Raw genomic sequence first — 22,209 nt, 5'->3', positions numbered from 1 at the left:
TACTAAATTAACCCAAAAAATAAAAGCTAAAACTAAAAAAAGATATAAAAACTACACAACAAAATTGCTAAAATTACAATTAATTCAAAGTATTACAAAAAGTAAACAAAGTATAAATATATTTCAGCGATAATAAAATAACAAGAAAGCTAAATATTTTTGTAAAGATGTTCATTTTCAATGATAAGTGGTCTTGAAAAATGTATATACTAGCGTGTACACTATTATTCAAAGGTTTGGGGTCAGCAAAAATTTTAGAAATGAATTTAATGAAATATTTAAAGAAATGTAAGGTTTTTAAGAATAATTAAATTAATACTTTTAATCAGCAATGATGCATTAAATTGATCACAATGGACCTTTCTAGTGTTACTTAAGATTTCGAATAAATGCTGTTCTTTTGAACCGTCTATTCAGCATTGCCATCACAGGAATAAATTACATTTAATACAATATATTAAAATAGAAAACTGTTGTTTTAAATTGTAACCGTTAAGAGACTTCTTTTAATATATATATATATATATATATATATATATATATGAATTATACATGAATTATTATGATTAATTTCTATTTTTATTTTACTTTAATAAAATTTAAGTAGCAAATATTTAATATAATTTAATTGAATATATTTTTTGATATCATTTTTTTTACCTGATACTGAGCTAAATGACTGCTTTCTGAGAGTGTGTTTTGTCATTTTTATTAGTTTTAAATTATGCCATTATTTCTGTGATTATTTCTGTGATTTAGCTATGATTCCATGGTGCATATTTGCATAATGCCCGCCTACTGCTGTTTTGACCCATCCACAAGGACTGTTGGAAAGCCAATTATGGTAAAGAGCGGTACATTTCGGACACACACAACCTAATTGCCTGACCAGTCAACAACGTGGGTCGACTGACCAATCAGAGAAGACTTGGCTTTTTGGAAGGCGGGGCTTTAAAGAGACAGGAGCATTTCAAATCATCATTTAATAAATCATCACAATGTGGGCAGTTTAATGCTTGAAGACGCACCTGCGCAGTCTCACCAGAAGTCTGGAGGATTTTCCCAGAAGCTCTGCGGCCTGTCTGAGACGATCTTCATTCTGAACACAACACAAACCAGTTCACATGGGTTATGGATGATTTTCGATCATTTCACGTTTGCATTTCCTCACCTCAAACACAGATGCGGCCTTCTGATACAAGTCCACGGCTTTCTCCAGATCGATCGGCTCGATGAGTCTGAAGAAGTGGATGGCACTAGTTAACACCGGTAATGCATATTACAGTTAGTTTACGCATAAGAAACTACACAAGCAACCTCTCGAAAAGAGTTTCGATCTGTTTACTCACTTCCCAGCTCTGTCCAAGGCTATTCCAGCGGTGCCAGACGTCCCGTTCTCCACGTACATGATGCTGGCCTTCTCGATCAGCTGAATGGCCTCAGGCATTTTCTTCATGTCCTGCAGGTGTAGAAGAGTCACTCACACACACACACACGTCTCAAACCTGCAGGCCATCCATAACAACCACTGCATGACCAACTCACCTTCAGCATCATGCCAGCCTGTTCATACGCTCTGAGAAGAGGAAAAGCGTGTTTTATCGTGGGTTACATTGTACAGATGTAGAAGTAAAAAAAACTATAGTTCAATTAACTACAGTAATATGATTGAACTATTAAAGGAAATTGGTCAACTATAGATTAGTTTAGTAAATGTATAGATTAGAGTTAATGAGTAGCCTAATAGTTATTTGAAACATGAATGGTCACTTACTTTGCTGCATGGAAGAGTCTGAGAATTTTAGTTAAGTAAATATGAGTATCGAAATGAGAGACTAAACTAAAAACCAAAAACCAAAAGTTTGGGGTCGGCAGGATTTTTTAATGTTTGAGAAAGAAGTCTCTTCTGCTCACCAAGGCTGCATTTATTTGATCCAAAATACAGTAAAATAGTTATATTGTGAAATATTATTACAATTTAAAATAACTGTTTCTATTGTAATATATCGTGATTTGTAATTTATTCCTGTGATGCGCAGCTGTATTTTCAGCATCATTCCTCCAGTCTTCAGTGTCACATGATCTTCAGAAATCATTCTAATATGCCGATTTGCTGCTCAAGAAACATTTCGGATTATTAGCAACGTTGAAAACAGTTGTTCTGCTTCATATTTTTGTGCAAAATGTGATTTTTTTCTTCTTCTCAGGATTATTCGATGAATATAAAGTTCAAAAGAACAGCATTTATTTGAAAAATAAATCTATAATTGTCTTTACTGCTACTTTTGATCAATTTAATGGACCCTTGCTGAATAAAAGGAATAATTTCTTTCCAATAATCAATCAATCTTACTGACCCCAAATGTTTGACAGTATTGTGCATATATATGGCACATTCTCCCTATAAATTTTAGCCAATATTTACAAGAGTTGACATTAAGGTGAATAAATCATACAGTGCCGTATCATTTTATCAGCATAAAAATAAAATCAGATACTGTAAATCTCTGTGGTGTATGCTCTTCTGCACATTAATTCGTTTTGTTTGTTAAATTAACTTTTTCTTCTTCTGTCTAGTAACCAGAGTCTGATGTGCAGGAGAAGGATACGCTTTGTTGTCTGTGTGGTACTCGGCCTCCTTCAGGTACGCATCCTTCGCTTGTTCAAACTGTTTGGCGTTTTTGAAAGCCACAGCTGATAGAGCACCAACAGACATCATGTTATGGTCCTGTTTCACTACATAATGACCTTCATCAATAACATCAGTGCAAGACGTAAGGTTTACATCACCTGCTTTTGCCATCTCTGAAGCGGCTTCATCATAATCAGGTTTCCACTTGGTCATGCTGGTCTTCAAGCTGCATAAAGTAAAACAAATATCGTATGTGTTCACTAGTATCCCAACCCTTGCGAAAAAGAAGTGTGCTTAAATGTATTGAGTGTACACTCAGTGTACTTCAAATATTAAAAGTATATTTTAAAAAATGGTATACTTGCAGGTAATTTAATGATAATAAAATAAAAGGCCACTTAAACGAAAGAAACTTTCATATTGCTTAACATGTGCACTTTTAAAAATGCACTTTGACTGATTAATTTGACAGTAATGTCACATTTAAAGTACATTTTTAAATTATTTAAATAATCTCTTGTCATGCTTTAAAGATGTACACTTATTTAGCAAAAATCATGTAAAGGACTTGATAATTATTTGAACTGTAGTGTGTTATTAGATATTATGTTTAAAGTAAATAGATTTTAAGCCTACTAAACTGCAACTTTATCATTGTAGATGTGGAATTAAAATGTATATTTAAATACACAACATACAAGTTTCAATAGAAATGGCATCAAAATATAATTTAGTTTACCATAAATGCTTCTCGGTAGATTCTGCAGTACACTTTCAAAATATTTTAAAGACTATAGAATTAATTATTAAATTACATATACAGATGTACTTAAGTCCTACTTAAATGGGTCAAAACAGCACTCTTAAGTTGCATTTAATATAAATATAAGCTATAATGCATTTTCATTTAATAACATACAGCTAAGTGTATATGGGAACATTAATTTCAGTTGACACTAAAGTACTATTTTTAAAAGTATGCTAAAGTGTGCTTCTCTTCCACAATGTAACATATATATGTGACCCTGGAGCACAAAAGCAGTGTTGAGTCGCTGGGGTATATTTGTAGCAATAGCCAACAATACATTGTATGGGTCAAAATGATAGATTTTTCTTTTATGCCAAAAATCATTAGGATATTAAGTAAAGATCATGTTCCATAAAGATATTTCTTTCAGTTGACACTAAAGTACTATTTTTAAAAGTATGCTAAAGTGTGCTTCTCTTCCACAATGTAATATATATATGACCCTGCAGCACAAAAGCAGTGTTGAGTCGCTGGGGTATATTTGTAGCAATAGCCAACAATACATTGTATGGGTCAAAATGATAGATTTTTCTTTTATGCCAAAAATCATTAGGATATTAAGTAAAGATCATGTTCCATAAAGATATTTAGTAAATTTCCTACCGTAAATATATCAAAACTTCATTTTTGATTAGTAATATGCATTGCTAAGCACTTCATTTGGACAACTTTAAAGATTATTTTTTTTTCAATATTTAGATTTTTTTGCTCCCTCAGATTCCAGATTTTCAAATAGCTGTATCTCAGCCGAATCGTGTCCTATCCTAACAAACCACACATCAATGGAAAGCTGATTTATTCCGCTTTCAGATGATGTATAAATCTCAATTTAGAAAAGTTGACGCTTGTTTTGTGGTCCAGGGTCACATATTACAAAATATATCATAATAATGCACAATGGCACACAATATAAGAACTAGGTGTTTGAAAACAACATGCAAAGCCACACGCGTGTAATTGAACTTTAGACACAAAATCTTCTGTTTACTGAGACGTGTAGCCTGTGACAACTTGCCCCTGATGAGCACATGAACATGCACTGGATTTCAGGAATGGCCCACATCATCAGTAGAAGCCTCCTAATAATGACCACATCAGGACCACTGCAGCTGTCGCCAAGGTAACCTCTATCACTGCACGCGCGATTACGCAATCAGTCTCGCTGTGTAACATTATAATGAACTCGCATCAGGATCCTTCGGCATCTCGCTTAATCGTTTGGACATGACTGCACCGATACACGAGTTAAAAGCAACATGCACCCGGTTATGCAGCAGGATTAGTGACAGGGTGACTGACAGCGACAGCAGGCCGATCGTAAGTCGGTGTTTGTGTGCGAACTGCGAATGCATGAGCTCTGTTCTGTAGGAGATTATTTTTCATATCTCACCATTTCTCGGCTTTGGCGATGTGCTCGTGCGCCTCGTTGATCTTCTGCGCGGCCATGGCTCTCGGTTTCGCGGATGAAGAGGACACAGCAGACCCGAGGATGAGGATGAGGAGGAAGTAAGAAATGGTTATGAAAAACTGAAACAAGTATTAGTATGCTTTTTAGTAAAAACAAACAGAAAAAAACCTATTGAAAAGGTGACAGATGTCTGCTATTTATTTTCGACATCTGACATATAATATTTATAATGGATAATCTTCCAAGTGTGTTTATTCTAAAAGGAAGTTTGCTCCGCTCTTCCTTTGGAACGCGTCGGAACCGGAAGTGGCGGTGACGTCACGGTAAAAACAAACAGAAAAAAACCTGTTGAAAAGGTGACAGATTTCTGCTATTTATTTTCGACATCTGACATATATTTATAATGGATAATCTTCCAAGTGTGTTTATTCTAAAAGGAAGTTTGCTCCGCTCTTCCTTTGGAACGCGTCGGAACCGGAAGTGGCGGTGACGTCACGGTCGCTCTCGTATTCCCAGCGCAGGACAACAACTGGCTGACTGACTGAGGAGATTGAAAACTTTGAGAAACTCTCCAGAAAAGCCGCTTTAAAGTTGAGTAAAGTTTCCCTCCGTGATGCGCGGGCGTGTTTGAAGCGGACTGGCCGTGTGGCAGATGTGGACCGGCTGTTAGTGGTGGATGGAGTCGGGGTTCGGTGTCCAGCGGAGGGCCGGCGGTGGCTCGCCCGCTGTGGGAGCGTCGCAGCGCCGCAGGAAGATGCCGCCGAGAGCCGCTGATTATAAACTGCAGGTGATCATCATCGGCTCCCGTGGAGTGGGAAAGACCAGCCTGATGGAGAGATTCACGGATGACACCTTCTGCGAGGCGTGCAAGTCCACTGTGGGTAAGACAAACTGACAGAGAGAGAAAGTTGAAGCTGTCAGTCTGGAGGGTCAACAACAACAACAACAACAACGACGACGACTGTCAGTTTGTTTGTTTACTAGTATCTGCTTTATTTCTGCTTAGTTATTATAACAATACATTCCACATCATTGTGTTTGTATATGCTGTACTCATAGATAATGAGTACAGCATATACAGTTAACAGTGATAAGACAACTATAGATGGTGAAGTATGGATAATTAATAATCTCAATAATGTAATTAAACAACCGCAGCTAGTTAGTATGGAATAGCTATGTAACTAAAATATATATAAACTTTATCAGTGTGTACTTAGTAAACCATAGATGGTTATTAAAGATTCGCTAACTATCGTTACATACTAGTTTAGTATAGATGAAAAATTATGCTCGGTTTGGAAAGCGTAGATAGTCGACTGAGATTCATTTGTAGACTATTGATGGTTAGCAGTTGGCTATTAGATGGATATTAGTGTTTTAGAAAAGTTTTATATTCCACAGGTAGTTAACAATGGATATTTAGTAAACCATAGATGGCTATTAAAGATAAATACCTGTACATACTAGTTTACTAGTGTAGATTAATAATTATTTCAAGTTTGGTAGGCGTAGATGGTTAACTGTGATTAATTTGTAAACTTTAGATGGTTTGTAATTCTTGACACTTAGATGGATAGTTATTGTCAATTGAAAAATCAATGGACAATGGTTATTTAGTAAAAGTAAAATGTTTAGTAAAACATAGATGGTTATTATATATATACACACACACACACACACACACACGGTCAGAATTGTTGGTACCCATATGATCAAAGAAGGCTGTGAAAATAAATCTGCATTGTTAATCTTTTTGATCTTTTATTTTAAAAAATGCACAAAAATCTAACCTTTCATTGCAGAATAAGAATTTAAAATGAGGTGAAATATATCATATATATATATATATGATTCTCCAATGAAAGGTTAGATTTTTGTGCATTTTTTAAAATAAAAGATAAAAAGGATTAACAAAGCAGATTTATTTTCATAGCATTCTTTGATCATATTTACCAAGGGTACCAACAATTCTGACCATGTGTGTATATAGGCCTGTCACGATAACTTTTTGTTGTGCGAAATATTGCCCCAGAAATAATTGCGATAAGCGATATTATTGTCATTTTAAAGACCATTTTATGCCACTGAATATATAATCATAATGTAACAGCATAATAATGCAAGGAGGCCTACACACTTCCAAATGACAACAAACGTTTAATTTTTAAGAATATTTAGATCATGGAAATTAAGTATCAAAATATTAGATACCTGAATAAATAGTAAATAAACATTTTCTAACAAAAAGTGCAAAGTAACAAGTAGAAAAAAAGAAAACTGCGCAAAGAACTTGTATGGAGATTTTTCCATCTACAGATTTTTCCCGGACCTTCTTTTCTCCGTAAATTAAGCGTGCACACTATTGCTGAAAAACACAATCACTACTTAGCAGTCAGATGTCCGTATGCACAAAGACACAGATCCCTAAACAAGACCATATCTGCAGATGAAACTTTTTTTGTAGAAGCATTTTTTAAATTTGAACTAGACCACGTTATGTACGAGAAGCTGCAAAAGACACAGGCGCAAGTGGAATGTACAAAACATGGTGACATTAATTTTTAAGTAAATATAATGGGCGATATATTACGTCACCAAAAATTATTGAGGTCATGTACATGTATTGCGCAATAAGTCGATATATTGATTATTGCGACAGGCCTATGTGTATACATATGTATATGTGGGTGTAACGTTTTTTTAAATGTCAAAATATATTTAAATGCATTTTGAATTGTAATAATATTTCACAATATTGTGTGTATATATAGTAGATAATTATAAATAATTTGATAAGTTTTCATATACATAATTAGTAAACTGTGCTTAGTGAACTTGTGTTTTTGTTAAGGATATTTTAATTTAGATTTTAAAAAATCAAAGTCAAAAAATGTATTTACCTTCTAACATAAACAGTTGCAGTAATATAATGACCACTGTAACAGGAGAACACAACAACACCTCAGAGGTGTCAGTCTGGAGTGCATTTCCCAAAAGCATCATTAGCTAACTATGGTCACAAGTTCCAGTGAACTCTTTTGGTAACGATTCAACTTGCGACCATAGTTGCTTTTGGGAAACGCACCCCTGGTCTTTGAGTTTTGGTCCTGACAGTGTCAATAGAAACGTTTCAGCAAGATGTTAGAAAACCACAATCTGGGCCTGTGACCACGTAAATCAAGAGAACATTTTCCTAATAATTATCACACCGTTGTATTTTCATCACACAGACGGATGCAAACAATTCAAAAGATTTAAAAGAGTTTGATGTTAACATGAATGTGAGTTTGCATCTGGGTCTAAACCGTTTTCATCCCACATTCTCGTGCTTCTATAATGTAATTACACAAGAGATCTGCCAAGCTCTGAATCAATCTGCATCAGTCATGTGATGAACGACGCGTTTAGAAAACACTCATTTAAATTTTAAAACCTTTTGATACAAAATCAGTGATTTTTATGCAATGCATAAATGGTGTATTGATGTCTGGACCAGCGCTCATGTGAAAACTGATACGGCAAGGTTTTCACTCACTCATGACAGGCCTTCACATCAGATTAGCTGCATAACCCAATATCCCAGAATAGCCAGAAACTCAGAATTTGGACTTTAAAAAAAAATTTTCTTCTGAATTCTGAGTTTGCATCTCGCAATTCTGTTTTTTTTTTTCTGTTTCTGCCATGGAATAACAAAAAAATATATATAACAGGTGAATAAATACATTTGGACCTTAATTCTCAGAATTGCACATTTCTTTCTTTTTTTTTTCTCAGAATTGCAAGAAAAAATGTCAGAACTGAGAGATAAAAAGTCGCAATTACCTTTTTGATATTTGTGGCGGAAACAAGCTTCCATTGTTGCTTTTATTCTATTCTGATTCATTTGATTTGTCTCTGTTATATTCTATTAGATTCTACTCGTTTCTGTTTCGTTTGATTTAATTTGGGCCTGATGTGTTCTATTCTGTTTGCTTCTATTCTATGGAGTTCTATTCAGATACACTTTAATTTATTCTGTTCTGTTGCGATATTTTTGATTGTGTTTTAAAATGAATACTGCAAATGACATGTGGCAGACTCCTAATAATTTAAAAATAGAAATGTATCTACATTTTACGTCATCATTTAGGCTGTTTAGTATAAGTTTAATTTGTTGAATTTACTATTCATACTAATAATGTGGTGCTTATAGAAAATACAGATGCTACTCTTTCTCGTTGCGATTATCTTAAGTCAAGTGATATCACAAAATTGATTAATAACCAATGGATTAGAATAGTCTATTAAATTATTACGCTAATCATGGACAGCTCTAGTTCTTTTCTCTTCAGTGTGGTAGAGTCTGTAAACTAATGATTCTAACTTTATTGTTCCAGTGGTGTCTGGTTCAGTCATTTTCCAACCAATCATAAACGAATACTAACCTCCCATCACCTCTCCACCCACTTTATCATTATTATTATTTCCTTTGACCCTGAAATTCGCCGGCTTCTCTCACACCACACTTCTGCAGATGTCTGCTTTTGAACGTCTGTAACACATGTCGGCTCACATCCAGCTACCCAGCATCCATGGCTGTCCTTCACTGTCCGTCTTAACTGCTCATTGACATGTGACGCCTCACCGGTCCTCTTTATGACATCATATCCTGTTTTGGAAAAATGCAGCCAGCTAGGGTGAATAAGGTACAGTAAAAATGAGGAAATGAATGTCTATCATGTGCCGTGATGTTCAAAATGAACCTTTTTCCTTTGAATCAAGATTGTTGATGAAAGAATGTTTCATGAAATTATTGGCAAAGCAAATGATCTGATCAAGTCGATAACGCATCTTCTTGTTTTTATTGGGAATGATTCATTGGTGCATGTTATGTTTGTCTTTGTAATCTTTTATTAAATTGATACAAAAATTTACTTTCTGTTTCAGCTGAAGTCGCAAACCCCTCTTACTTTTTCCATCCCTCCCTTCCAGCCGTCTGTGATTGTAGAGACACTTTTCACTGATAAATCCATTGTCTTTCTCTTATAGTCAAAGATATGATTTATTCCCCACTCTGAATGTCATGCAAGTCTAATAATGTTGACTGATTGCAGGGACACAGCAGGTCAGGAGAGGTTTAACAGCATCACTTCAGCGTATTACCGCGGCGCGAAAGGCATCGTGCTGGTGTACGACATCACCAAGCAGGAAACCTTTGAAGACCTGCCTAAATGGATGAAGATGATAGACAAGGTGCTCAAACAACTAAAACACTGATTACTTATCTATTATCTATCTACTTTATATCTAATATCTATATATCCACACTAAGAGAATGGTTTTTACTAATGTGTTGTTTTGCTTCTGTGCAGTACGCATCAGAGGATGCTGAGCTCCTATTGGTTGGTAACAAACTGGACTGTGAGTCTGATCGCGCCATCTCACGACAACAAGCTGAGAGGGTGAGAGCAGTGTTATTGTAGTATTGTTTATATACCATTATAATATTTATTATTTGTTTATAGTTATATTAATAAATACATATTAATAAATTATAAATAAACATAATATATAATAAATACTTTTTAAAATGTTTTTATTTGAGTAATTTTGCCATTTTTTATATATTTTTATTTTAGTAATTTTAGCACTTTGTTTTGATTACTGAAAATTACTTTTAATAGTTTCAGTTTTAGTTAGCAATAACAATGTTGCTAGCTAATTACTTTTTTCTATAAATAAGGTTCTATATAGGTTTCTATATAAAAGGTTCTTCCTTTTTAAAAATATTTCTTAACTTAATATAACTTAAAGGGTTAGTTCACCCAAAAATGAAAATTAGCCCACAAATTACTCACCCTCAAGTCATCCTAGGTGTATATGACTTTCTTCTTTCAGACGAATCCAGTCGGAGTTATATAAAAAATTGTCTTTGATCTTTCAAGCAGTTTAATGCCACTCAGCGGGTGTTGCATGCATTGTGTTTTGTTTTGATCTCTCCCCTGCGTCACTTCTGAGCGGCGCATGCGCAACGCTGAACTCATACGTCATCCGCGAAGATGCCGAGTTATAAAAAGTAATAAAAACTTTATTACTAAATTTTAGTTTAAATTTGAGTAGTTTTGTTAGGTGCTTTTGTCATTTTGGTACTTCAAATAATTTATTTCAGTTAATTGCTAAGGCAACATTTCCAATATTTTGAAATTATATACTGTATATAATGCACTTATCAAAATAACTAAAGCAATCAAATAGCAGACATTTTGATTTTAATGACAAAAAGAGGTATTCAAAATGTATAACTTAACTTACAATCTGTAAAGGAGTGGAAAAATATGTTCAAATGCATTGAGTGTCAGAGAATTTTACATGAGCAAAACAGGCACTATTTTTGGATCCAGCTCCTCAGAATTTGTTCAGCAAATATGATTAAATATATTAATATGAGTGATGTTATTATGCCTTTTTATTATTTGCTATTAGAACTTTATTATAGCCTGAATTAACTTCAAATTCAGCTGTATAAAGCTGTCTCAGGTTTACCTTGAGTTCAGTGGAGGACAATGCTGTGTTTACGAGTCTTTCAGTCCGTCCAAAGCCCTGGACACAGGGACATTATTCTGCCTGAGACCTCCACAAAGAGATTCCTTGAATGCTTTGAATAATGCCTCCTTCAACCTTCCCAAACCCACTGAGACTAAAGCTAACAGGACTAGTGAAAGCACACTTTACAGGAATGGTTCACCCAGACATTGTTATTTACTTGATCTGAGTATCATAAAAGCAGTCCGTACATCTCATACAAGCTCTGCAATAGTTTGGAGTGTTACCATTAAGGAGAATAAAGAACCTAAGTCAGCTGATTGCATTAGAAATGTACTAAATATTGAATTATTTGAATATTTAACCCATTCAGAAGCACTATAGCACTGAAATAAATGTCTTCATGTCTGGCAGTTTGCTTCACGGATATCAGGGATGCGTTTCTGTGAGGCCAGTGCCAAGGATAACTTTAATGTGGATGAGATATTCCTTAAACTAGTTGATGACATTTTGAGTAAGGTAAGTGGAGCTGCTTTGTTATGGTTTCAACAAATTCTTTGTTCATCAAAATGTTTTTTGAGATTGTTTACATAAGTGCATTAAACAAAAACCTCTTTTGAAGATTTGACAACATAAACTTTGCCAGTGCAGTAATTATTTATCATTTCTTTCTTAGAAGTTTCAGTTTATTATGATTCCCATTAGGCCTGCATTATTTGGGGGTAAAAAATATGATTTTGATTTTAAATTGATTTCATGATTTTAAATCATGGTGAAAAAAAAAGTGATTTTAAGTTAATTTTGTGAATAAATAGTCATTTCTAAATAATAAACTAAATATTATAATATTTTACTGTAAAAAAAAGTCAGGTATTTAAGAGAAATTATACAGTAATAACAATTTCATTTGACAGTAAAACAAAGTATATATAGTGTAGTTGTATATTTTTTTTTATAAAAAAATGTTTATCATATTTCTTGATAGTTTATTGTATTTATTATATTCAATTTTTTTATTATGTGTGTATTTCCTTAATTCATTATTGGTTCAGTTTGCTATGGGATGAGGAACGAAGTAGAAAAAAACATTTGACTACATCACACACACAACTGTAATATTGCAATATATTTCTTAATTTCTTCATTTTCAAATGTTGAGCTTTAATTTTGACAGAAACCCATAGGGAGCCTAAAGCGTCTCTTTTGTTGACAGCATCTAGTTTATAAGCAAGTTTGGGAAGATGGCTGGCGCTTGTTGCGTTCCCAAATGCAATCCTAACTTGCAGCATGCATTTCAGACTTATTTTGATTCATCGTGCAGCCCTAATTCTCCTAAATCTCTTTTGAGCAAGAATTGACCATTTTTGTGTTCAATGCACATCAGTCATTCTTTAAAGAGTCTGTAAATGTTGTCTTTCCCCAGATGCCTCTTGAAGTCCCCAGTAAGGAGCTGTCCAACAGTGTCCTGTCCCTTCAGCCCGAACCCGAAATCCCACCAGAGCTGCCTCCACCTCGCATGCGCTGCTGTTGAGACTCGGTTCTATAACCCAACACATGCTGTTACAGACTCCCGCCACCAGGGGTGACCAGCCCATACCGATGATGGCCTGTCATTACCAGAGAAGATGAAAGATATATATATATAATCGTCAATATAATCATCCCTCACAAACCATAGACTGTGCAATTTAACATACTCCGTATTTTGGTACCTCTAGATGCCAATAAAGAACATCCGTGTCATCACTCCCACGCATAGATGCATTTCTTTTTGACGGCCCGTACATGCACTACCTCATTTCTGGGAAGCACAGGATTGCGTTTGTCCGACATGTACACGCGTCACATGCATGAAATGAGTACAAACGTATGTCATAACCCATCAATTCCTATAGTTTACATCGTCATATATTCTCGGTAGAAGCAAGAATCTTCCATTTCTATCGGACGACGGATAATCTACAATTGTCTTTCTCTTCTCTTCACTTTTCACGGCTGATTTCTTACGGAAAACGTTCCCGGTCTCAAATTAGGAAGCTTCTTTTCAAATTGTTTTGGCATTAAAAGCAAAGTGGATGTACATTTCATGCCAAGCGTGATTCATTTCTGTCGGCTGTGTTTATGAGGTGGTTCGTTCGGCTTATTATTAATGGCCAGCGTGGTTGGGTTGTCTTTATGCCTTACGTTCTATCAGTGTTACTGTTTTTGAGGTGGATTTTGTGTCATCCGTTGTGTTTTGCACTACAGTCCATTTGTAGCTAGTTTACGAGCAGCTGAAATGCTGGACGTTAGTGAAGGACCTGTGTAGAGAAGATGAACCTTATCATTTAGCAGCAGAGTTTTGTTGCTTCCTAGTTCTTTTTCGGTGTCATTTAACTCGAGTAGAATAAAGGAAGGTGAATAATTGGGTGTCGCACGGACTGAGTTCATTGTTTTATTCGCTGGATCTGGATTGCAGAACTGAAATGCTCTCGGCGAAAGGGCTATTTCTGTGTGGAGAGAGTAAAACGGGACTTTGATTTTGATACTCGGATGGAAGAATAAGTACACTTGTTCCTAACAACACTCTTCAGTTAACATCACTATGCTTCTGCGTTCCTGGACAAACCACTGACTCCACTGGATTTACAGTGAATTGAACCATTTGCCTGCAGTAGATGAAGGACTGTAAGAATGATATAGTTATATAGTAAAATATAACAGGTGTTTGATGGGAACGGCTGTTTCAGCTGAATCAGATATGCAGTAGCAACAGGTTCTGTGTGAGTTTATGGGAATATGATGCATTTTTTATAAAAACTGTCCTTAAATATAGAAGACTGACAGGGTTACTGTGCGTCTGGAACGACATCTACCAAAAAAAATCATTCTGAAAGAATTTCCTGAAAACATGTTGAGGTCATTTTTGGCCACAAAATCATAAGAAAAATATTGCTTAAAGAAATTGGGGTTGTTTCCCATTATTTCTATGACAATTGGTGTAATGTGAAAAAAAAAAAAAAACTTAATTAATGGCAGTACAACAACAAATATTAACACATTTTTTTATTTTCCTCTTTTTATAAATAAATCTAATGCATCATTTTCTCTCTCATTACAGTGATATGGGTGGAAATATGCTTAATTTTCATGAAAATAAAGTCATAATCCAAACAATAGACTTTGGTTTCATATATATATATCTTGGGGTTAAATATTTTGGAAAGGTTTAATGAGAGTCAGCGTATGTCAACTAATAGAAAGATGGTTTACGTGTGTAGTGGCGGTGTGTTTATGTTTTTTGTAATGCATTAATATTCTCGTCCGAAACCAGTGTAGTATTAAATAACCAATCTTGTGTCTTGTTTTTTGAGGAACTAATGTTTGACTGTTGCTGAGGTGAAAACAGCTTTTTTTTAAAAATATTATTCTAATAACTCAGTTTAACTCTGTTTTATTTTCAGATTTGAACTGTGTGTCCTTTGAAAGCTTATAACCGACCAAACCTGCCGTTGATGTGTTAACAGTGTTAGGGAAAGGGTACTAACCTCAAAAAGTTGATGTTTGCGGGCCATATTGTGCCATATTTTTGAGGAACTAATGTTTGACTGTTGCTGAGGTGAAAACAGCTTTTTTTAAAAATTATTATTCTAATAACTCAGTTTAACTCTGTTTTATTTTCAGATTTGAACTGTGTGTCCTTTGAAAGCTTATAACCGACCTAAACCTGCCGTTGATGTGTTAACAGTGTTAGGGAAAGGGTACTAACCTCAAAAAGTTGATGTTTGCGGGCCATATTGTGCCATATTGTAACCTTATAAGATACTCTTAACGATCCCCCGATCCTTTTCACCAAGTGCTTTGTACTTTCTTTTTCTGATTGGCAAATGTTTAATTTATTTTGGTTGGTAGTTGAATTTCTTCTGAAGCTGGAATCAGATTTTACTAAGCTATAAACATTTTTAGTTTTGTTTTTCTTTTTTATTATTATTTCTCTAATTTATTTACAGCAAAACGCCCCAATTACATTTACATTTGTTGTGTGCGTGAAGGCATTTTCTCAAACCTTTGGCCTTTTTTAGTTTTATTGTTTTTATTTATATTTTATTTTATTACATGTTCTTCAGAAAGACTGTCCAGTGAGCTGTCTTGAAAAAGTTAAACCCAACACGCTCTTTAAACTCGGTAGAGTTTCTTTGTTCTAGTAGAATTACATGTTGCCTTTTATGAATCTTCATTTTGTACAGAATAGCCTTAGTCTTGGTTTAGTATCTCAGCCAAACACAGTATTTACTACATTACAATAAAAAATAGAATTATACGTTGATATTACTTATTTGAAACAGTTTGGCATGTTTAAGCAGTTTTGTGGTATTTATAACTTGTAAGTTATAAATGCAAATAAAGATATATATTTATTACACATATGTGTGTAACCACTCTGATGCTTTTCATCCTCTTTATGTATGCATTAACTTACACAATTCTATTCTATCTATTATTATATTGCAAAATGTAATGTTTTGATTTCGACTTGTACTGCCTCTTTTTCACAGTATGGTGGCGCTGTTGGATAAACAAACGAATTGTAAATCTAGCCAGTGTTAATTTAGTGTTGTTGATATATAGTTTTTAACAATATTTTAAATTAGCGTTCATTTTACTATTTTCAGTTATTATTTGAGTTGTATTTTTTTTTTATAATATTACTAGCCTATTTAGGTCAATTTATTTTATTTCAGATTTGGTTTTAGTTTAGTATTAGTTTGTATTCATTTCCAGCTAGTATTTAGTGCTTTCATTTGAACTGATTTTAGTTGGTTGCATTGTTACTTTGGTAAGACTTTACAATAAGGTATCATTTGTTAACATTAGCTAATGTGTTAACTAACATGAACGATACATTTATTACATTATTTATTAATCTTTGCTAATGTTGGTGAATAAAAATACAGTCGTTCATTGTTCGTGTTCACAGAGCATTAATAATGTTAAACACTAGTGATTTTAATAAATGCTGAAATTAACAGTAACTAAGATTAATAAATGCTGTAGAAGTATTGTTCATCCTGAGGTCATGTTTTCATATATATATATCTTGGGGTTAAATATTTTGGAAAGGTTTAATGAGAGTCAGCGTATGTCAACTAATAGAAAGATGGTTTACGTGTGTAGTGGCGGTGTGTTTATGTTTTTTGTAATGCATTAATATTCTCGTCCGAAACCAGTGTAGTATTAAATAACCAATCTTGTGTCTTGTTTTTTGAGGAACTAATGTTTGACTGTTGCTGAGGTGAAAACAGCTTTTTTTTAAAAATATTATTCTAATAACTCAGTTTAACTCTGTTTTATTTTCAGATTTGAACTGTGTGTCCTTTGAAAGCTTATAACCGACCAAACCTGCCGTTGATGTGTTAACAGTGTTAGGGAAAGGGTACTAACCTCAAAAAGTTGATGTTTGCGGGCCATATTGTGCCATATTGTAACCTTATAAGATACTCTTAACGATCCCCCGATCCTTTTCACCAAGTGCTTTGTACTTTCTTTTTCTGATTGGCAAATGTTTAATTTATTTTGGTTGGTAGTTGAATTTCTTCTGAAGCTGGAATCAGATTTTACTAAGCTATAAACATTTTTAGTTTTGTTTTTCTTTTTTTATTATTATTTCTCTAATTTATTTACAGCAAAACGCCCCAATTACATTTACATTTGTTGTGTGCGTGAAGGCATTTTCTCAAACCTTTGGCCTTTTTTAGTTTTATTGTTTTTATTTATATTTTATTTTATTACATGTTCTTCAGAAAGACTGTCCAGTGAGCTGTCTTGAAAAAGTTAAACCCAACACGCTCTTTAAACTCGGTAGAGTTTCTTTGTTCTAGTAGAATTACATGTTGCCTTTTATGAATCTTCATTTTGTACAGAATAGCCTTAGTCTTGGTTTAGTATCTCAGCCAAACACAGTATTTACTACATTACAATAAAAAATAGAATTATACGTTGATATTACTTATTTGAAACAGTTTGGCATGTTTAAGCAGTTTTGTGGTATTTATAACTTGTAAGTTATAAATGCAAATAAAGATATATATTTATTACACATATGTGTGTAACCACTCTGATGCTTTTCATCCTCTTTATGTATGCATTAACTTACACAATTCTATTCTATCTATTATTATATTGCAAAATGTAATGTTTTGATTTCGACTTGTACTGCCTCTTTTTCACAGTATGGTGGCGCTGTTGGATAAACAAACGAATTGTAAATCTAGCCAGTGTTAATTTAGTGTTGTTGATATATAGTTTTTAACAATATTTTAAATTAGCGTTCATTTTACTATTTTCAGTTATTATTTGAGTTGTATTTTTTTTTTATAATATTACTAGCCTATTTAGGTCAATTTATTTTATTTCAGATTTGGTTTTAGTTTAGTATTAGTTTGTATTCATTTCCAGCTAGTATTTAGTGCTTTCATTTGAACTGATTTTAGTTGGTTGCATTGTTACTTTGGTAAGACTTTACAATAAGGTATCATTTGTTAACATTAGCTAATGTGTTAACTAACATGAACGATACATTTATTACATTATTTATTAATCTTTGCTAATGTTGGTGAATAAAAATACAGTCGTTCATTGTTCGTGTTCACAGAGCATTAATAATGTTAAACACTAGTGATTTTAATAAATGCTGAAATTAACAGTAACTAAGATTAATAAATGCTGTAGAAGTATTGTTCATCCTGAGGTCATGTTTAATGTAATAATTTTCCTTTTTCGGTATAACTTCAGTTAAAGTTTTAATATATATATATTTTTTGTCGTTTTAGAAGTTTTTGTTTACATAAATGTCTTTATAGTTGTTATTCTTTTGCAGTTGTTATTCTAGCTGAAACACGTTTTTTTATATTTTATTTGACTTCATTTAAAGTTTCAGGTAACAATAATTTGTTTTAATGGTTAACAATATCTCTGGTTTATTTGTCAAGGTTTGATCTGTCAGCACCATTAGAAAAATTGTGCTGTTCTGTAATGTTGTTAAAGACTTGTTAGTTTTCATTATTTTATTTTCCTTACACATATCCAAAGGTAACACGCTGTTTCTCTCCCTGTGTCTCCGTTGTAGTTACGCGTGTGTGCGCGCGCCTCTCGTTGCGTCTCCACGCGTACGCACGCACGCACGCACGCGTGCCTGACCTTTTTTTGTCGTTTTAGAAGTTTTTGTTTACATAAATGTCTTTATAGTTGTTATTCTTTTGCAGTTGTTATTCTAGCTGAAACACGTTTTTTAATATTTTATTTGACTTCATTTAAAGTTTCAGGTAACAGTAATTTGTTTTAATGGTTAACAATATCTCTGGTTTATTTGTCAAGGTTTGATCTGTCAGCACCATTAGAAAAATTGTGCTGTTCTGTAATGTTGTTAAAGACTTGTTAGTTTTCATTATTTTATTTTCCTTACACATATCCAAAGGTAACACGCTGTTTCTCTCCCTGTGTCTCTGTTGTAGTTACGCGTGTGTGCGCGCGCCTCTCGTTGCGTCTCCACGCGTACGCACGCACGCACGCACGCGTGCCTGACCTGTACCCGAGCGCGAGGAGGGGTGTGTTCGGTATTTGTGTGTGAAAAACAAGCGCATGCGCTCCACGAGACCCGAGACCCGGACGGGGAGCGTCAGACCGCAGCGGCTGCAGATTTTTCCCGTCAGTCGCGGGGGGAGACGCGGCCAGGAGGCGGAGAGGACAGCAGGGAGAGATGGGAGTACCGTAATGCCGGGGGGAGGGAGGGATGGACGGACGGATTGATTCAACGCACAGAAGCACGGAGATTCTCACTGGACACCGCATCATCCACCGTATTCCGTTCGGAAGCGACGCGGCGATGGCTGAGGGCGAGTGAATCTAAAGTGATGAGATCCGTCTGTCAGGTTGTGTAATGGAGAGCTCCACTGGCTCCGACACCAAACCGCAGAGCCATCCTCATCCTCAGGTGGAGAAGAAGAGGTTAAACCGCGTGCCGTCTCCTGCCAGACCCGTCCTGAAGGATGTCCACTCGCGAACGGCCAAACCGATCGTGCCGAAATCCCCCAAATTCAACAAGCAGCACGCGTCCGCCGCGCCGGTGACGCCTCACAGCCGCGTTCCGAGACGCACCGTCCCGAGCGCGAAGGACAAACCCGCATCAGCACCTGCAAAAAGCAACATCAAGCCCTCAGCGACAAAAAAGGCCGTTAAGGTCACTCGGCATGCAGCATCCGAACCGAAACCGGCCTGCAAAGCGGTGGATACCAAAAACAAGGCACGGCTGGCCCCGGTACGCGTCCCCACCGGACGCGGCGTCTGTCAGACGGACAGCAGCTCGGATTTGTCCGACTGTCCCTCCGAGCCGCTGTCCGACGAGCAGAGACTCGTTCAGGCCGCCAGTAGCGACGCGGAGTCGGGCAGCGGATCCGGTTCGAGCGAGCAGGCGGCCGGGGTTCGGGTTCGGATCTCAGGGGTGGGAGCTGCACCTGTGCCCGGTGCGCACGCGGACAAATGCAAAGCCGAGAAGGACGCACAATTCAAAGCGGAGGGCAAGGAAACGGCCCAGGAGGAGCTGCTGAGGGAAATCGAAGACCTTCGATCGGAAAATGACTACCTCAAGGTGAGCCGACGCACAGAAATGTACACTACCACGGAATTCCTAAGAGTAGCTTGGAGTAGGCTACGGTGGAAAATTGTTCTTGAATGTTCAGTATTATCAGGATGAAGCTGCAATTAAGGTGATGCTTTAAACTTTTAAAAAAGTACTGTGGTAGTACCATGGTGCAGTGGGGAGCTTTGATTTATACTATACTACGAATGATTTTTTTATTATTTTATTTTTTTTTAATTTGTATTTTTTTTTATTAGTTGTTTATTGTGTGTGTGTGTTTGTGTACATAAAATATAATAAAATACAAAGATAATATACAAAATCGGTCAATTATACATTTATATCAATATTTATATTTTAATTGTTTTATTAAAAAATGATATGCATGTATGTAATCTGATATTTAAAGGATTTTCCTCTATATAAAATTTTTATATTTATTTATAAAATTCAATTTTTTATTCTGAATATAATATAAAATATAAATAATGTAATATAAAATGTAGATTTTTTTTATTTTTGTTATTTGTATTTGTAATTAATGTCTGGTGTTTGTCTGGAGAATTAAGGGTTAAGCTGCTGCTATAAATCCGTTTGAGAGTTAAAGACTGTTATTTGTTTTTGCACATGGTGACCCTCTTTATGTTCTCGCCCATGTATTAAATTCATCCTATTCACGTACACCGTCCACAGTACTGCAGCATTTGTTCATTAAAGCATCTGCTTAGTCCTCTGACAGACATGTTTGCCAGAGTAAATAAATACATAAAAGTGACATGGCACATTTTTTTGGCCCTCGAAGGGCCTTATAAATATGATACAACATCTTTTACTAGTAGAACTGTGATGGTATTAACTGACTGTGCCATTAAGGTACTCCAAGATACTTAAAAAAATCTCATGGTACTTTGAGGACAGCAAGATCTAGATCCATAAATCTGCACTTTAACTGATTTTAGGTCACATCAGTCCACAGAGAACAGATGAAACCAACATGCATCAGAAAGACCCTCAAACTCCCGCAGGAAACACATCACAGTCTTCGCCCTCAGTGTGATGGGTAGATGAAGGCAGACCTAATTAGCATAATTCCATAAATGATTTATCTTATTTGTCAGATGTGCGGGGCTCGGCTACTGTCGCAAACAGGATTTTCATAAGTTTATCTCTGAAGACGTGGTGCTAATCCGCTTTAGTAGCTGTGTGTGTGTAACGGCCGCGTCCCTCGCAGGAGCCGGGGCCGGACCATGTGTTTGGCAGATGTCTGTGTGCTTATCGCTCTTATTTCTGTCTCTCTATCTCTCTGTAAGTAATACTGCAGCATGTATGCATCCGTATTTAAACAAATAAACAGCAATAGATCCATGTTATAGTGCTATAGTATGACATTAATCATGTAGTCCACCATAACTCATGTTTGACAGGAACATCCTTACGGCTGCTGTCACATGACTTTGTCCCCAACATCATACAGTGAAGGTCATTGTGTTTGGGCTGTTTGTCACTGTCTGTGTCTCGCTCTCGCTGTCTTTGTTTGTCTGTCTTTCGTTGCCTTTCTGTCGTTCTTCCTCGACCTTGTTTGCACTGAATGCACTGAGGCATTGTGCAGTATTTACTGAGAAATGAGGCGTCACAAATGACAGTCGTTCATTACAGTTCAGGACGGGGTTTCACTGATGACTACAGTTTCTTTACCTGCAGTCTTCTTTGTTTTTGTCATTTTTTGAAGTGTCTTTTTCTTTAGGGAGGTTGTTTTGTCAATTTTAAGACCATGATTTCAGTTCATGTACATCGCAAAATTAGATTCATTTAATTAGAATCCTGAATGAGTATTTGTATTCTATTTCTAATTTCAGTCCTACTGTAATTCTGATTCTCATTCTAGTTCCAATCCTGATTCTTATCCTAGACTTTTCTAGAATTGTCATTCTCATTCTGGCTTTTAGTTTTTAATTCTGATTTTAGATTTTACAAGTAAATGTTACAAAATTTCATTTTGATTTGAAGTAAATGTACAGGTTTCTGAGCACAAATGTATTTAATGTGATTCAGAGTTTTAACGTGATTCTAATCCTGATTCTTATCCAAATGATGATTTTCATTGTAGTTCTAAATTATTATTCTCATTCTGTTGTTTTCATTCTGATTCTGATCTTCATTCTAGTTCTAGTCCAATTCTGATTCGGATTCTCCTTCTGTTTCTAATCAAGATTTTTATTCTG

General features: G+C 35.3%; 3 protein-coding genes across 3 annotated transcripts in view; 2 read left to right on the top strand and 1 right to left on the bottom strand.

Annotated features, from left to right (window-relative positions):
- Positions 1-771: 771 nt before the first annotated feature.
- Positions 772-4,941, bottom strand: LOC107569637 (gamma-soluble NSF attachment protein-like). Its single transcript, XM_016255755.1, has 8 exons — positions 4,831-4,941; positions 2,791-2,858; positions 2,610-2,694; positions 1,775-1,792; positions 1,546-1,576; positions 1,350-1,459; positions 1,172-1,238; positions 772-1,099 (listed from the first exon to the last, which is right to left on the bottom strand). The coding sequence occupies exons 1-8, from the start codon at positions 4,884-4,886 to the stop codon at positions 1,010-1,012; spliced, it is 525 nt and encodes a 174-aa protein (XP_016111241.1). The 5' UTR covers positions 4,887-4,941; the 3' UTR covers positions 772-1,009.
- Positions 4,942-9,027: 4,086 nt separating this feature from the next.
- Positions 9,028-13,119, top strand: LOC107569632 (ras-related protein Rab-12-like). Its single transcript, XM_016255749.1, has 4 exons — positions 9,028-10,083; positions 10,203-10,292; positions 11,788-11,892; positions 12,797-13,119. Exons 1-4 carry the CDS (start codon positions 9,928-9,930, stop codon positions 12,902-12,904), a joined length of 459 nt encoding a protein of 152 aa, XP_016111235.1. The 5' UTR covers positions 9,028-9,927; the 3' UTR covers positions 12,905-13,119.
- A 5,795-nt stretch (positions 13,120-18,914) lies between these two features.
- Positions 18,915-22,209, top strand: part of LOC107569627 (microtubule cross-linking factor 1-like) — a 54,005-nt gene continuing 50,710 nt past the window's right edge. Inside the window, exon 1 of the mRNA XM_016255744.1 lies at positions 18,915-19,996. Within this exon, the coding sequence (XP_016111230.1) occupies positions 19,289-19,996 (708 nt within the window). The 5' untranslated portion in view covers positions 18,915-19,288. The remainder of the gene's footprint in view (positions 19,997-22,209) is intronic.

This window comes from Sinocyclocheilus grahami, unplaced genomic scaffold (genome assembly GCF_001515645.1).
Source record: "Sinocyclocheilus grahami isolate Dianchi unplaced genomic scaffold, SAMN03320097.WGS_v1.1 scaffold1366.1, whole genome shotgun sequence".
NCBI classification, from domain to species: domain Eukaryota; kingdom Metazoa; phylum Chordata; class Actinopteri; order Cypriniformes; family Cyprinidae; genus Sinocyclocheilus; species Sinocyclocheilus grahami.
This window is presented reverse-complemented; position numbering and strand designations above follow the sequence as displayed.